The 17,758-nt window shown below is 44.2% G+C and overlaps 1 protein-coding gene across 1 annotated transcript in view; it reads left to right on the top strand.

Annotated features, from left to right (window-relative positions):
• The first annotated feature begins 1,213 nt into the window (after window positions 1-1,213).
• Window positions 1,214-17,758, top strand: part of TRPM8 (transient receptor potential cation channel subfamily M member 8) — a 91,221-nt gene continuing 74,676 nt past the window's right edge. The window contains exons 1-4 of the mRNA XM_032771508.2: window positions 1,214-1,321; window positions 4,233-4,306; window positions 14,951-15,107; window positions 16,987-17,164. Of these exons, the coding sequence (XP_032627399.1) occupies window positions 1,223-1,321; window positions 4,233-4,306; window positions 14,951-15,107; window positions 16,987-17,164 (508 nt within the window). The 5' untranslated portion in view covers window positions 1,214-1,222. The remainder of the gene's footprint in view (window positions 1,322-4,232; window positions 4,307-14,950; window positions 15,108-16,986; window positions 17,165-17,758) is intronic.

Below are 17,758 nucleotides of genomic sequence, written 5' to 3'. Positions count from 1 at the left end.
AAGGTCCCTGCCCCAAACTTCTTACACTCTAAATAGTCCAAAAGTGGGAAAAGAAAGTAATATTGGTCCCATTTTATGGATAGGGACTGAGGAGCAGAAAGATTGAGGCACTCAAGGTCACACTTGAAATTTGAATCTGAATTGGGAATTGAACTTGATCTCCTGAATTCCAGCCTAGTGCCTTAACCACTAGTTCCCTTTTAGAAGGGAGAGTATAGTTTGCTTCATTGCAAGGTGCTAGGTGCCTTGTAAATAGTTTAGATACTTGCAACTTAAATTTATATTAGTGTTTCTATTTTCTGAGCTTCTGAATCTGGTTCAAAGATGCTCACTGCTATTGGGACCAAGTTCTTATTCCTGAAAGTGCCTTAGTGAAGTCATAGTAGAACTCTGTTCTGTGTAGCCTGGAGTACATATCCATCCATCCATCCATTTCAACTTTCTCAATCCACCAGTGTGCCACTATGCCTTGATTCTAACTTCAAAGCCGCTTGGTATTGGAGTTCTAGGTCCTTCTGACTAGATCCGTGAATTATGCTTAGATGTAGCATATTAATGCAGTAATTTTTATGATGAAGACAGACTAGAATGAAACCATTAAATATCTTTTCATTATAGATATCAGAGAAGATTGTCAGAAACCCAGGCGAGGAAGGGTATTCTTGTTAAATAGCGGGATTAAGATTGAAGAGATCGGGTTTCAGTTTCTGCCTCCATGCACCTCCTCTGTGAAGTTAAGCAAACTCTTTGATCTCTCTGTGCCTTAGAATATTTATGTAAGAATAATTCCTTTTGTCTGATTAGACAGTAAACTTTTTGGTGCAGCAACTGTACAGTACCTAGTGACACAACAAGGCTTCAATCTCTGGTGGGACCTCTAGGCGCCACATTATGTGAATTACTACAAGACTGCCCAACATGCTGAAATTTCAGCATCTCTACATCTATACGCTATGGAATATATTACACACTTCCTTTGCCTAAAGGTGTTAAGTGAGTCCTGGGAGGAATACCTGTTTCTTTCAGTACTCTGGCATGAGGACTTTGGGGTTTTTTAGATATTGTATTTCACATTCTAAAAACCAGCTAGAATAACGAAGGCACTAATACAGGATTTTACTGGAACCCAAAGCACCAGGTGTGATCAAATTTTTGAAGGCTAACACTAATGTTGATCCCCAAAATCTTTCTCTCCCCCCACAGGTGGCTGCTTTAGGTTTGCATGGGCACCATGAGAAACAGAAGAAATGGCACTTTGGAAGGTTCAAAAGTGCTTTACTCCAGTATATCTCACAGCACAGATGTGTCGTACAATGACAGTGTAAGTAACGGGCACAATGCATTTCCATGGTACGTGCGTGGGTGTAGTCTCACTTGGAACTCTGCCACAGTGAATTAGTTTCATACACAAGGAGGAAGATGTATAATGGGCTTGCAGCACTTTTTCCTTAAAGAAAAATACTGTTCTATTCTATAGCCAATGGCCTCTAAAGCTACTGTAAGATGTAGTAGGTAGGTCAGTGTCACAGAATGCTAGAACATTTTTTTTGAAGACTTTATCCCAGTTCTGGACCTTCTGTGAGCAGCGATAGAACGCTTCCAAATTGTTTGGGTAGATTTCCATTACGGACACAGGTAAATTAGAATGAATCATGACCTAATTTACCACTTGAAACTAGATGTCCAGAAATGAGAATTAAAGCACCACCCTCCTCCTCCTCGCCGCACATCCTGGATTCCAGGGATTTTTCCTTCATGCCAATCAAGACTCATTGGCTCTGACCTTCCGCTGCCTTGCACTTTGTGGAGTTACCCGATCAGAGTAGTTGTATGTTACACTCACTTTTCATGGGTTTAAAAAATCCTTGCAAGGCAATGGACTTTGGAGCCTGGGTGCTGTGGGCGGCTGCAGATGGACTCCTAACAAGTGTGAGCTTGGGGGTATCCCATACACTAGTTTTCATACTGCCAAAATGATGAATTATTAATGTAAAATCTTATTAGCTTTTTGCTTCGGTGAATAGTATCATCTTTGAAAGAGCACTATACTTTGAAGTATAAGTAGCAGATCTCCCATATATTTCAGATGTCCTTTAGGTTCCTATACGGGCAGGGACCAGGAGCATCTAAAACCAAGAGGATGAACTTGTCTCATGAAATGGGCAGGTGTCTGAAATGGAACAGTGCAAACGAAATAATTTTTGAGATGGGCCCAAGCTATTTCAGTTGGCCCCAAGTCTGGATTCAGAATGCCCCCAACTGAAATGTGTTCAGATCCAGGTTTTGGTTTGGCTTATAGGCAGGGGGCAGCTGCAAAATGTGACATGGGGCCTGTGTTTGGATTCTGTCCCTCCTCCTCCTCCCGTAGACTCGGGATGTTCAGGACTGCGTGGCTTTGGTTTGGCCCACTTTTGAATAAAAATGACGTTTTATACAAAGTCGATTTTTATATATATATGGATCTCTTGGTTTGAAACACGTCAGACTTGAGGTCTTTCCAAGTGCTTAGGAATGTAAATCTTTATTTGCAGTAAAATTTGTATCCAGGCTTCTTTCCTGATCAAGATTAAACTCCACCGTTAGCAGCAGCTGCACAAAAAGGCCCCAAACAGGCTGTGCCTTTGAGAACTCTCATATGGATAAAGGAGAACTCCACTTCACTGAAAAGATTCAGATTTTCATAGAACTAGTCGCACAGGGAAGTAAACTGCTACAGGCTGCAGTGCCTGTGTGTGGGGCACATGCAGCAAGGAAATAAACTGTACTTCAGAGGGATGTGAATTCCCTCCTTTTGTTCCTGGTGGGGAGTAACTTTGCTACTCATCCACAATGGTAGCAACCTGCTACTTCCCTCATCCTGGCTGATGTGTGGGTCTGGGCAAGGTTCTGCCAAATCTCTGCCCATTTGTTCAGGTATGAGTGCCAGCGCTTAAGGCCAGGGGAGGCTGTGCAGGAGCCTACAGGGCAGGGTGCAATCAGTCTCCCCTTCCATGTCCGGAGCCAGCACAGTCCACACCACGTTCTAGCCCTAAACAAATAAGAGTAAATAAAAGACAAATAAAATCATTTCATGATCAGATAGGAAGCTCCCATTTTTTTAGTCTCTGGAGGCAAATTAGGTGCAAAAGAATTAACATTTCCATAGAAACAGCTGCATATCGGAGAGCTTCCAATCATCCTAAGGCAAAGTCTATTGCAGTGTTTAAACACTTGGTGTGTTTAATTTAGCAGAGTTTAATTATTAAATTAGAATTGGAAATTACCTTAAAACAATCTGAATTCCACTGGGGTTTGACTCGAGAGACTTAATGTCCTACTGGGGCGTGCTGGGTTAGATTAAAATAGCAAGTGGAGCTGGCATCTCTTTTGGTAGGGGCTAAGGGGAAAAAAGGGTTTGTTTGGAATGTTGGCAATACGATTTTAAACACCATTTAGCAGGTATGGTTAACTGTGATCCCATAACATTTCTAAAGGTGTTAAACCGGGTCTACACTAGGTGCTGAGTGGTGTTCAGAATTGTGGTAGAAGTGGGGACTGCTCTGTGACTTCTTGATATTGACCTAGTAATTGGGATGTTTGCTGTATGAATATGCTGGGTTAAACCAACAGAGCTCCTAGAGAGCAAATAGGAAGATGAAGCCATGTTCCTAAATGTGAGCAAGTGTAACCCACACACCTTCTGGGTGTAGTGTTCTGTCCTGTCTAGTGGCATCGAGACCACTTAGAGAGAGAGAAAATGAGTCTGCTCTACAGCCTTAGCTAAAAGCTAGTTGGCTTTTAGCTCATGCACTAGAGGTGCATGCACTAAGCTCCAGAGGTCCCCAGTTCGATCCTGCCCACCAACGACTGGGGTCTGTCGGCATTACACCTGTCCCCAGCGCGGGATTAAGGGACAATGCAAGAGCTGTTTGCTTTGATGCTCATCTCATCATGTTGTTAAAAACACCTTTTTCCTGATCTAAACAAGGCCTACTAGGACATTCTGATAGTTATTCATTAATATTTTTTAAAGTTCTTGTTTTAATATTTTTATTGTAGTTAAAGGATTTAGCTATCGCCTGCCGTCCTCCTGTACTGCTGCGCCCACACTGACCCTAACGCTACATTGCGAACAAATGAATTACAATGAATCGCTGCAGTTTTCCTTTAAATGCCAGTGTAAGGGACCTGTGCTGACTTTAAACAGTTTGCAGTGCTGAGCTAAAACTTTTCCCTCTAATTTTCCCCCAAAGGATTTGGTCACCTTCATTCAAGAACATTTTAAGAAGAGAGAATGTGTCTTCTTCACGAGAGACGCCAAGTCAATGTAAGCAAATACTCTGACCTTTGCTTTTTACAGGAGCGGGAGGTAGTGCTGGTCGAGAGCAACGTAATGAAATAACAGTCAACGCCAGCATTAGGGTTTTGGGGAACTGCCAGTGCACTTGCTTGTGCACCGTCATCTTCTAAGTTGCACTTTTGCCTTCAATCTTTTTCTTTTATCCTCTTCTCTAGTCATCTTCCCTGTGTTCTGGTCATGATCCAGGGGGAGGCCAGATACAGCTCTGGGTATGCTTAAGAAGTTGGAATGGCAGATTTTCCTCTGCCCTCCAACACTCTGGATGGGAGGAGAGAGAAGGCCTCCAGTCTAGTCTACTCTGGAAAGTGAGTTTGAATAATTCAGTCAAAGTTGGGGCTGTCATGCAGGGCTGGCCTTACCATGAGGCGTACTGAGGTGGCCGCCTCAGGTGCCAGACTGTGTGTGTGTTGTAGGGAGGTGCCACTAGGACCCAGAGTGTAGAAAATTGCATCTGGTGCCGGTGCATATGTATTCTCTCTGCTCTAGATGCACAGAGCTAGTGGAGTGCTGTGCTGGAGGAAGGAGGGCAGAAGAGACATAACAGGCAGGCAGGCAGGAGAAAAGGTGAGAGGGAATAACAGAAAGCAGCAGGAGCTGCTGGGAAAGAGAGGAGGAGGCGCCTCTTATGTACCTCTCTAGCAGCCCCAGGAGCCTGGACTGATTCACACCAGCTTCTTAGAGAGCTTCCTGTATCCTGCTGCTTCCCTGAACCCACTTGAGGGGAACAGACAGTCAACTGAAGTAGTAGGAGCCAGTTAGGCCCTTAAGACACTAATATCTTCCCTCACTCAGGCTCTGCTACCAGCCTGCTTATTTGTTCCCTTCAATTGAGTGCTCAGAGCCATGTCAGAGAAAAACAGAGTTCTCACTCTCTGACTGGGTGCAGCAAGTCAGGTACTTTATTATCTCTAGCAATTTCGTGGAGGCAGAGAGCTAAACAGGTCTCTCTACAGGTAAACAATTACAGCAAGCATTTATACCTTTTCTTACATACAGTAATGAGCAACAGTTACATTTTGTTTATACATAGGTCATCTTGATATCTTATTTTTCTCACTTCTATTTAGACTATAGTCTACATTCCATACTTTATCTAACACCAGGTCGCAACAACTTCTCACACAGTTCTGTCCCACTCGCCTCACACAATCCTCGCTTCTACAAGTCTTGCGTTATTAGGGTTACAGCTAGCCTGACTCTTGCTCACCGAGGGTACTGTTTGCTTTGAAATCCCCTTGAAATCCCTGTCAGTTCTTGCTCTACTTCCACAGCCACTATAGCTGGCACAGAACAGCAGCCATGAGTGGAAGAAGAAAACGCCCCTCTGGGGCAGCATTCAGAAAAAGAAAGAAAACAAAAGAAGCTTTTCTATCTAAGCAGGAAAGAGCTCTCCTGAGATACAGAGACACAAATGTTCCCGGTGAGCCTTCCGGCCCCAGTGAGAATGCGAGTGGTGAGGAGATGCCTGATCTTCCAGTTAGTCAGAGTGCAGGTGACCTGGCAGCTACTGCAGCATCCATATCTCCATCTCAAATGGATGTAACCATGCACATTCCTGAAGAAAAGTGTAGATCAGAGAAGAGTGTGGTGGAGGCACAAGAAACAGCTGCTGCTGAGTTTAGTTCCTTAAGTCTAGATGATCCAGGACTGTGGACCCACTTGAGCAGTAGCCTGAGGGACTTCCTTGTACTGCATGGGCCACAGCAAGTGAAAAACTTCATGTTCTCCAAAAGACAATGAAAATAGAAGTTTCCATCCAACACATTACTGGTGTGAAATCCCCAATGGTGACAAAGTGGAGAGGCCATGGCTTATGTACTCAAAAACCCAGAATGCTGCATACTGTTTTTTGTTGCAAACTCTCTTCCAGTTTAATGTTCCAGCCACATTGGGTTCTACAGGAACAAAGGACTGGAAAAATCTGGCTAGAAATCTGGCATGCCATGAAAAGGCAGCAAATCACCAGAGAGCATTCCATAGGTGGAAAGAGCTTGAGATGAGATTAAGGTTAAAGGCCACCATAGGTGATTAGCATCAAAAGAAGACTGCATCAGGGCCTCTTTACTGGCAAAAATGTTTTGAAAAGGCTTATAGCCATTGTGAGAATGCTTGCTACCCAAAACCTAGCACTGCATGGCACTTCAGATCAGCTGTATGTGCCAAACAATGGAAACTTCCTTAAAATTTTGGAGCTGATAGCTGAGTTTGATGCTGTACTCCAGGAGCATCAAAGAAGAGTCACCACTCAAGAAATCTACACACACCTCTACCTTGGAAAAACAATTCAAAATGAGATCATACAGTTACTGGCAACAAAAGTCAAACAGTTTGGCAGATTTGAAGTCAGAAAGATATAACTCTGTTATTCTGGACTGCATACCTGACATCAGCCATACGGAACAAATGACTTTAATGGCGCGTTTTGTAACAACAGAACCTAATGAAAATGTCCCTGCAATGGTGATTGTCACAAAGCATTATCTAGAATTTGACACTGATGATACTACAGGAGCTGATATGACAAATGTGCTTCTTTAAAAGCTGGAAGCTATGGGAATTGCGATAGCTGAGGTGAGAGGTCAAGGCTACGATAATGGTGCCAACATGAGAGGAAAGAACAGAGGAGTGCAGACGTGGATCTGAGAATTAAATCCTCGAGCTTTTTTTGTTTCATGCAGTTCTCATTCATTGATGGTCAGTGATGCAGCATCAGCTTCTAGTGAGGCTGCTGAATTTTTTTAATGTAATTGAAAGCATCTATGAATTTTTCTCTGCATCATCTCATCGATGGCAAATTTTGAAGCAACATCTGGGAACATCCTCTCTGACACTGAAACCACTGAGTGCCGCATGATGGGAAAGTTGAGTGGAGGCAATAAAGCCTATCAAACACCAAACTGGGAAGATAGATGATGCCATAGTTGCCATTATAGAGGATAATGCTATGACAGGAACTGTTCGTGGGAGAACAGTGGCAGAGGGAAATGGAATCACCAGAAACATAACTTCAAATTGCTGTGTGGCTTAGTGTTGTGGCATGACATACTGTTTGAAACAAATGTAGTAAGCAAGAGACTCCAAGGTGTTGACCTTCATATATCTGGAGCAATGGAACAACTGGACAAAGCAAAGTCATATCTACAGTCTTACCGGTCAGATGAGGGATTTCAAAACGTTCGGAAGAGTGCACAGAAGTTGGCTCAAAAACTTCACACTGAAGCTATTTTCCCATCCATTCAAGAACACAAGAGTCACTAAAGCAGACGACATTTTGATTATGAGGCACAGGATAATCCCATAAGAGACCCCGAACAACAATTCAAAGTTGAATTCTTTAACCAGGTGCTAGATTGTGCAATACAGTCAGTTGAAGAACATTTCATGCAGCTCAAGGAACATAGCAGTATATTTGGGATGTTGTATGATATTCCAAAATTCCTTACTATATCTGAAGAAGACCGACACCAGCAATGCAGGGCACTAGAGACAGTGTTGACACAAGATGACGCACAATATTGATGCGAGTGATTTAGGTGATGAACTGAAAGCCCTTTCAAGATACATTTCAGCAGGATCAACTCCAATATGTGCACAAATAAGATGACCACCCTCTTTTCAAATGCTTTTGTTGCTCTGCACATACTTCTAACACTTCCTGTAACAGCTGCCAGTGCAGAAAGCAACTTCTCCAAGCTGAACACATATAATAAACACACATCAACGCTCCAACATGACACAGGAGAGGCTGATTGGCCTTGCAACCATCTCAATAGAGCATGAGCTGGCCCAGACTGTGGACCTTCAGCAGGAAGCAGTTCAAATCTTTGGAACCAAGAAGACACGGAAAGCACCACTTTGATTATTCAAACAGATAAAAATGCCAGTGTTTACTATGCAGACAAGAAAATTTGCTGTTCAGGCCTTTGAAAGTTAAGTGTTACTTACAAGTTTTGAACAAAGCATTTTAAGTTGTTAGTTCTCCTTTACTGCGGTAGGTAGCAGAGCAGTACCATGAGAGGAGTAGAATAGGAAGAAAGCAGATATGAGACCTTTCAAAGTTTTGGTCCAAGTGAGGGGGCATGGGGGCATCATTTGAGCTTCCCGCCTCAGGTGCCAAAATGTTGTGGGCCAGCCCTGCTGTCATGCAAAAGGGGGAGGGGGAAAAAGGGCACCACGCCAGCAGGCATCTTCGCTCCCCACCAGCAGATTCCACGGCTCTCAAATGCCAGTTTTTGTATACAACTAGCTGGATAGCATAGACATGGGTACAGAATGAAGAAACAGGTGTCAAGGGACAAGGCATATACAGGGCACTAATGATTGACTGGGTGTTGCTGAATGTCCCAACATCAAGTCCTATGGGAAATAATAAATTCAGTTGTCATGTTGTGTGGATCAGATGTAACATTATTTTACTGGCAAGCATCTCAATGAAATGAATGGACCAGGGCCCCATTGTGCTGGGTGCTGTACAAATCCAGAACAAAAGATGTTCCCTGCCTCAAAGAACTTACAGTTGAAGTCTAAAACAAGAGACAACAGATGGATACAGACAGAAAGGGGAGTACAAGGAAATGCTGAGACAGTATTGGTCAGTATGATAGGCAGTGGTCTCAGCACCGCTGTGGCCTAGGTGTTCTCAAGTTTTTGTAGCTATCACAGAAACAGAGAGTTTTAAAGAGGGTTTTGAAGGTAAATAATGAGATAGCTTTGCGGGTGTTGATCCTTGGGAGGAGCTCCCCAGGAGGTGCAGCATAGGGGAAAATATGAAGGTGCTTATTTGAAAACTCAACAAGCGGGTGGTTAAGGCTGGTATCATGGACCAATCAGAGATGGTGGTCAACATCTCGATAGTGGATGAGATATGAGAGAGTGTGGGGATGGGCCATGATGGGCCTTGAAAGTGAGGGCAAGCTGCTGTTCAGTGTGATAGAGAAGAGGGAGCCAGTGGAGGGATGCAAAAAGAGGGGTGATATAGGCAAAGCGACAGGCTAGGAAAATGATCTTGGCAGCAGAATTCTGAATTGATATGAATGGGGCAAGACTGCATTTGTCAAGGACAAAGAGAAGGTGGCTGCAGTAATCGAGACACGAGCTGAAAAGAGCCTCAATAAAAGAATCTTTCATCCCCAGTAGCATTCAGGGCACTCTTTACACCGTACGTTTAGTGTAAACTAAGTTACTAGAGAAATTCAACAACTCTCAGGAATTTCATAGGTTCCAAGAGCAGAAGGGACCATTATGATGATCTAGTTTGGCATCCTATATAATACAGGCCAGAGAATTTCCCCAAAATAATTCCTAGAGCTCATCTTGTAGAAAAACATCTAATCTTGATTTAAAGATTGTCAGTGATGGAGAATCTCGTTAATCACTCTCATTGTTAAAAATGTACACCGTGTTTCCAGTCTGAATAGGTCGAGCTTTGTCTTCCAGCCCGGCTGCATCTCACCTAAAGGCAAATCTGCAATGAAGGAACTGGCTAATAATTGATACACAGGCTCAGCTCTAGTTTTTTTGCCGCCCCAAGCAAAAAAAATGTTGGCTGCCCCCTGTCCCAGCTCTGGGCTCCCCCCCGCACAACTCCCTGCTGCCCCAGCCCTAGGCTCTCCTCCCCCGCCATCCCAGCGCTGGGCTTCCCCCTTTCCCCCACACCAGTGCCCTCCCCCCGCTCTGCTGCTGCCCCAGCCCTGGGCTCTCCCCTTTCCCCCCACCAGTGCCCCCCCCACACCTCCTGCTCCCCCAGTCCTGGGCTCTCCCCCTTCCCCCCACCAGTGCCCCCCACACACACCTCCTGCTGCCCCAGCCCTGGGCTTTCCGTTCTCACCAGCACCCTCCTTCGGCCCCAGCCCTGGGTCACTGGTAACTTGCTCCCAGGGCGGGACATTCAGCAGGAATTTTGGATGTGCACAAAACACAGACAGGATTAGTTCCCATATGGTTACAGAGCTGCAGTAAAGTGGAACAATTTTCAGCTTGTGTGATTGGAGGATATCTGGATGCATATTATAAGACTGGCCTCCATAAATGAAGGAAAAGTTGAGGTGCCTTTTATTATCTTTTGTTCATTTCCACTGCTTTCTTTTCTATGGGGAATTTTGCCAAGGCAGTATCACACTGTCTTCCTTTTAAATAAACAGCAAACAAACAGGCACTGGATGTTGAAATAGCCATATCCAGTCCTAATAACCACTGGGAAGCCATTCTCTGGTCAATTTATCCTACTTTTTCTCAGCAAATTACAGTGGACTCAGTTTTATATTTGATTTGGGAGAAATGAAAGTAACAGCTCCAAACTGACTTGACACTCCTGAATTTGAGGTGGTTCGTAATCTGGAAGGCAGGTGCTAGGTGTGGGTGTGTGGGGAGGGACTGTGGGCTCTGCGGCGGGAGCACAGAGCATGTATGTGCCAACAGTGTGCTGGAGCTGTGCCGGAGCCAGACACGCCTGGTCGAGTGCAACACCTAAGGGGGGTCTGGGCGGATTGGAGAAGGGGAAGGGTTCGGGGGGGGCAGTCAGGGACAGGGACGCGGGGGTTGGATGGGGCCACGAGGTTCGGGGGGGCAAGTCAGGGGCAGGAGAAGGGGGAGTTAGATGGGTCAGAGTTTCAGGGGGGCCGTCAGGGACAGGCAGCGTTGAAGCATGGAGTCCCAGGGTTTGTCCAGGGACACCTAGGGGGTGGTCCCTGAAGGGGAAGTGGGGGGGTCTCAGAGGGGGCAGTTGTGGAACAAGGAGAAGGAGGCTTAGATGGGGGTGGGGGTCCCAGGGAGGAGGGGCCAATCATGGGAAGGACGCGCAGTGCTTAGATGGGGGTGGGGTCTGGGGGGCAGTTAGGGGCAGGGGTCCCGCGAAGAGGTGATCAGGGATGAGGGGGTTGGATGGTTGGGTTTCTGGGGGGGGGGGCAGTCGGGAGGGAAGTGGATGCTGGCAGGGTGGGAATTTCCCTCCTGGAGTGTCCTGTGTTTTTGAAACGTTAAAATGGTTCTCCTTCCATTCAACATGCACTCGCATGCGCCCATGAGGTCCCCCTCCTTCCTTTCTAGTTGGTAGTGGCCAGGGAATGCTGGGAAATGTAGTTCTTTCCCTACTCCAGGGCTGGCTCTATAGGCAGGGAGCTAACCAAGGAACTACAGCTCCCAGAGCCCCCTGTTGGTTCTCAGCTCCCATGCCGCCCGGCAAATGGGCTGCCCCAAGCAGGTGCTTGCTTTGCTGGTGCCTAGAGCCGCCCCTGTTGGTACAGCAACAAAACCCAACTGTTGCATGTGTGAGGACTTGCATGCTCCCCTTCGGCACAGGAGCCTCTCCTCTTACATATAAACTGCAGCATGCTTTCCCATAACCTCAGAGAAGCCCTTTGTTGGAGTTCTGTAGGGATTCAGCTTTGGGGAAGGGTGGAAAAAGGACAGATAGCTGGTTCTCACCAGATTCTCCCCCTACAAATTGAGGAGGAAAATATCAGACATTACTGCAGCATTTCCATTCTGTAAAGCTCATGTCCATCCCTTCCTTTTAGGAGAGAGAGATGTGGCTAGCTGCCATGTTCTATCCCAGAGAGGGCTGTGCCTGCTTGGTGTGAGAACAAAATATATATTGTTGTCTTTCATCAAAGTTCCCAACTAACACATCGGCACTTTATATTCCTAGAGAATTTATGAAGCATTTTAGAATTCTGAAATAGGCAAGCTATTAATCTTCAATCCAGTTCTTTCAGAGTGTTAGAAACCCTGGGTTCATAAAGCCTTTTCCCCTTCTTTATTTTAACTTCCCTATCTGCACTGAGCTGCTCTTCTGAAGGAAGTCAGTGCTGTGTTCTCATATGTCCAGAAGAGAAAGGAATATATGACATGTTCTTGTCCATAATCATCTTCTGAGAGAACTCCTCAGAGACCTTGCAGATGATCAGGGATGTTAACACTTTTATAAACATATGGCAACAGATGGCCAGACCACTGTAGGTATCTTCTTGAGAACAGCACAAAAATGGAGGTTGGAGTCCAGATGGGTTGCATTGCATTAGCTTCGTGCTCATACAGACTTACCGTAGGAGCTACTTCCAACAGTCCGAAACAGCTCTGTTTGAATGGTGTTGGGGTCAAGTGTCTCTTCCAGATCTTTGGCTTATGCGGGACAACATCGAAACCTCACCGGCTTATTTGTCTGGAGCACACTTGGATTTCTTGAGTAAGAGAACGAATTAATCTTCCTGAACTGGCAGTGTTGCTGAGAAGCGCATTAGAATCCTCTCATTAAAAAGTCTTGCTGTGATATATCCTCTAAAGCAGTGGTGGACAACCTGCGGCCCACAGGCCGCAAGTGGCCCACCAGAGTAATCTGATTGCAGGCCGCGAGATGTTTTGCTGACGTTGACTGTCTGCAGGCATGGCCCCCCGCAGCTCCCATTGGCCAGGAACGGCGAACCGCGGCCACAGGGAGTTGCTGGGGTCCATGCCTGTGGATGGTCAACGTCAGCAAAATGTCTTGCGGCCCGTGATCAGGTTACCCTCATGGGCCGCAGGTTGCCCACCACTGCTCTAAAGTGTGCTTCAGCTAAGCGTGTCACACTAATTTTCATGGTCTCAGATTACGGGTCAAGTCTAAAGACCTAGGCAATTGTTCAAGTCTTCACTTCAAAGTCTGTTTGGTCTGTTGTCTTTCAGAATTCTACTGTACTCCACAATGATATTTGGTGAGATGCCACTATTATATCTGGCATTCACTTTTTGATTTTTCAAAGATATCATTAGCATCAGATGAGCACCTGTGTCCTGCTGTTTAGCATTATGAATAGAGGTCACAGTCTGCAGCCCCACCATAGCAATTCACATATATTGTTTCAGAGAAAAAGGCTTTTAGCTGGTCATTTCTACATTTATAAACAGCTCATGTGTATGTCATATCACCTTAGGACCAATTTCTGCATCACCCACCCCTAAATTTCAAAGCAATGTTAGTATATTCTGTTACCATGAAATGCGCTTCATTCCTATTTCTCCCTCCCCCACCCTCACCCCTACACACCCCTATCCACCACTTATGGCCATTGTTGAAAATATTTATGGACCAAAAATGTCTGATTATTTTTGACAGTGACTATTTCTAAGGATGGGTTTTTCCTCTATACTGTAAGCAGCCCATTTTCACTGTCCTGGATTTTCACTCTCTGCAATATGGTCCAGGTAGCCCAGCTCAGAACACCCATCCTCATCCAGAGAAAGGAGGCCTTGTAGTTAGCTTCAGTGGCTCAGGTACCGAGGTATCTCATCTCACTAGCCTTCACTTCCAGCTCCTTTGGCTGCAAACTGGACTCCAACTTTAGCTCCATAAACCCTATTGCCTGGTACCATGGACCCATGCAGGAAGCCTGCAGTGTAATCCAATAACACTCCCTTGTAAGGAAAGTTGGAGAGCAAGAGGCAGATACTGGGCTGTGTCCTGTCTGTAACAAAATGCTGGGCTCCTGGCTGCAACAAAATGGCCAACTCTGTGGCAGAATTGCTGAACGCCATACATCTTAGAAAACACCAGAGTTCATAAAGCCTTGAATAAAATGAATGGAGCTGGTCACATCCTTTGGAGTTACTGTTTAAAGCTTTCTGCAGATGCAGGTGGGTGCCATGTGCATTGCATTGATTTACTGCATTGTACTGATAACCTTGGAAATATGAAACAGGAAATCTTCAGAACCATAAGAACAAGGTTTTTCTTTTATTAAAAGCAAAGCTGAGGTTCTGGAACATGATGTAATTTGGGTGGTGGTGAAAACCTGGTGCCCTGTGTATAGGGTTTGTCTCTAGAGGAGTCACATACTGTAACTTTTATATGTTTTTTCAATCCATCTCGGTGGTGGATACCAAGACATGTTGAGATGATCCTGGGATGTCATCACTGGGAGTCCCCAAGTCATAGGCCTCAGATAGTGAAGGGACTTAAGTTCAAATTGGCATCATCTGACTCATGGTGGGATTTTGTTTAGAAAGAAATGTTATGGTGTTAGTACACTAATATGGAAACCATCAGAAAGGCACTAAGAAACTGAGCTTCAATCTGGCCAAAGCAGGGCAAAAGGGAGAGGGATTTAAAAATCCCTCATTGTCTCAACAAGAAAAAGGTCAGAGCCCCTCTAATATGGAGCAGAGTAGGTGTTGACACTTGTTGGATTTTGTACATAAACAAGATGAGGTCTTTCTGAAATGTTACAGAGTTAGAGCACTAAATATATGTTTTGTTTGTATGACATGAATACTTGAAAATACATGTTAGCTTTTGAGTTTTAGTTTTCCTCAATCTTTCCCTCTTGCGTAGACCTCAGCTATAGACGTTACATTTCACCTTGGGCCTTGTGCATCTTTCTGGCCAAGTACCGTAACTACTCAGTTTTGTTCAAGAATAAAACTTTAAATTTCCATTTAGACGTATTCTGTTTATTCGAGCACAAGTTGTAATATTGTAGTTGCACAATGTGCAGCCAACCTACTTGTCAAATACAAGTGGAAAAGCTGCTCACCAGTCTTAGTTGTCATTATGCAATCAGTCACTGAAAGAAAAGAGTATTTGTTTTCTGGGCAAAAGATATTAATCTGTTTCTTTTTTCTATTCACTCTTCTTGGCAGGGACAACTTGTGTAAGTGTGGGTATTCCAAAAGCCAACATATAGAGGGAACGCAGGTAAATAACACCGAGAAATGGAGTTATAGGAAACACACAAAGGAACTTCCCACTGATGCTTTTGGTGACATTCAGTTTGAAAATCTTGGGAAAAGAGGGAAGGTGAGTAACTGCTCAGCTGACACCGGGTATTTTAACTCCAGCCTATCCATAAATGGGTTCTGCCCTGTGACTTTTTGCATTAGCCTTTATAAAATAAATTTAGAATAATTAAAAAGAAGCCAAAACAATCAAAGGGGAAAAAAGATGCTTAGATTTTTCGATCATGAGGAACCTAAAGTTAGGTACCTAAATAAGCAATCTGATTTTTTTCAAGCCAGTGAGAACAGCTGGGTGCTGAGCATTTTGGAAAATGGCAACTTATTTAAGGTTTTAACAGAGCTGTTAAAAAAAATGACCTGTTTTAATGTTGGAAAATAGGGTTAAATGTACTTTTTGGAGAAAAATTTGTTTTTCTGAAATGATATATATATTTTGGGGAACAAACACTGGTTTTGAAATTCTTGTTTTTTCCAACTGGAGAAAGTTGGGGAAACAGTCACGAATGAATTTCCCCCCACTTTACCACATTTTTAACCACTCCTACCACATTCACATATTTTCAAGTGGGTAAAAACCTTAAAAGAAACCAAAAAAATTCAAAAATCAAAACAAAAATTTCATTTAGAAACAAAATAGTTTTGAAATGAAATTTTTTTTCATTCAGTTTCAAATGCAAAAATTCTATGGAATATTGGAAAAAAAATTGGGTTAAAAAATTTCAGTTGAGATATTTTCTTATGAAGTTTCTTGCAGGGAAATTCCCATTTTCCACACAGCTCAATATGGATTTAGAAGACCTTTGGATGATCTTGTGCCCAGTTTTAAATGTTCAGATGGCCATATCTGAAGATCTCGTAACACCTTAATAATGTTCAGGGACATTGCACTGTTCACGTAACTCAAATTGCGTAGCTTAGATTGACTTTTCCCTTTAGTCTAGACAAGGCCTGAGTATTCCATGGGAAGCCAGTGTAGAGCACAGAGAACAGGGTTGTGGTTGTGGTAGCCCATGTTTCTGGGGAGACATGCTGTTGGAGTTTCCTAAGAGCTGATGACTTCATGCATGGGTAAATCACAAACAGAGAGAAGATCTGAATCCCATCTGCTACCTCTCAGGTGAGAGCCTTAATCACCATGCACAGAGCCATGCACACTCTCTCTCTCTCTGTCTGGCCCAATAAGTATTTAAGAATTGATACAAGTGGAACAGCTTCAGTAGGAGAGATTGCGAGCCACCCACACTGGACTAGCCAACAGCCTCATGATAAGGATGTTCACCTGACAGGGAGATGATATGAGTTCAAGTTCCTGATCCAGAGTGGGGACTCAGACCTGGGTCTCATATTGTAGGCAAGTGCTCTAACCGCTGGGCTAAAGACTATAAGGGCAGAGAAAGGGGAAAACATCCTTTATCTGAATCTGATCTTGAAAAAACTTTTTCCCCCAACCAAAACTAATTGGATCAAAATCACCAATAGTTTCAGGTTGGCTGAAACTGCATTTTTTGAATAAATTTGTTTGAAAAAACTTAGTCCATCTCTATTCAGGTGTCTTAGGAGTGGGGAAAATACAGGCCATAAAACAGATGTTTGGAAAACACACACTGGGCCTGATTCTCCATTGCTTTGCACTTTGGTCATTTACTGCTGTGCAATGCAGTAAATGCAGTATTTGGTCCTGCCATGAGGGCAGGGGACTGGACTCGATGACCTCTCGAGGTCCCTTCCAGTCCTAGAGTCTATGAATCTATGAATCTATGTGGGTGACAAATGTCACCTAATGGAACCATTTTGACACCTGCTTTGTATTTTGTCTAGATATAAATGGTTGCATGGAGGGCAAGGGAGTGGGGAACCAGGCCATCGCTTTGAGACAAAATGGAATTACTCTGTTGTCATTTATTGCTGCTAACCCTGCATTGTGTCCTCTCTCACTGAAGTACATCAGGTTGTCCTACGACACAGACTCTGAAATGCTCTATGATCTGATGACTCAACACTGGCACTTGAAAAATCCCAACCTTGTCATCTCCATCACAGGGGGAGCAAAAAACTTTGCTCTAAAGCCGCGGATGCGCAAGATATTCAGCAGGCTGATTTACATTGCCCAGTCCAAAGGTGAAAGGGGTATCTGGGCTGCCTTAAAGCTTCTAGTTTTTATGTTGTCCCTCCACTGGGCTAGCCTGGTATCTCTTGGTTTGTCAGTATAATGGTTAAACAGTGATGCTAGACACTAATATAGGGAAAGGAAAATAGATTATCAGGGAATATGCATCAAGAGACAAATCCTGGTCCCACTGAAGCCCATGCGAGTCTTTTAATTAAATTAATGTGGGCTTAATTTCGGGAAAAACGAGGCATATATCTTGGGACAAGTCTCTCTTTTTTGATGCCACTTTGAGTGTCCCCATGCCTTTTACAATCATTTATGTAATAAATACCTGCAAATTCAATTGTAGCCATTGGCACATAGAGTAAGATAATAGAAAAAGCTAATTGTAATAATTTGTATTAAAAACACCTGGGCTAAGTTCATAAGAGCATAAGAACCTCTGTACCGGGTCAGACCAAAGGTCCATCTAGCCCAGTATCTGTCTACCGACAGTGGCCAATGCCAGGTGCCCGAGAGGGAGTGAAGCTAACAGGCAATGATCAAGTGATCTCTCTCCTGCCATCCATCTCCATCCTCTGATGAACAGAGGCTAGGGACAC

This window comes from Chelonoidis abingdonii, chromosome 10 (assembly GCF_003597395.2).
Source record: "Chelonoidis abingdonii isolate Lonesome George chromosome 10, CheloAbing_2.0, whole genome shotgun sequence".
NCBI lineage: Eukaryota > Metazoa > Chordata > Testudines > Testudinidae > Chelonoidis > Chelonoidis abingdonii.
This window is presented reverse-complemented; position numbering and strand designations above follow the sequence as displayed.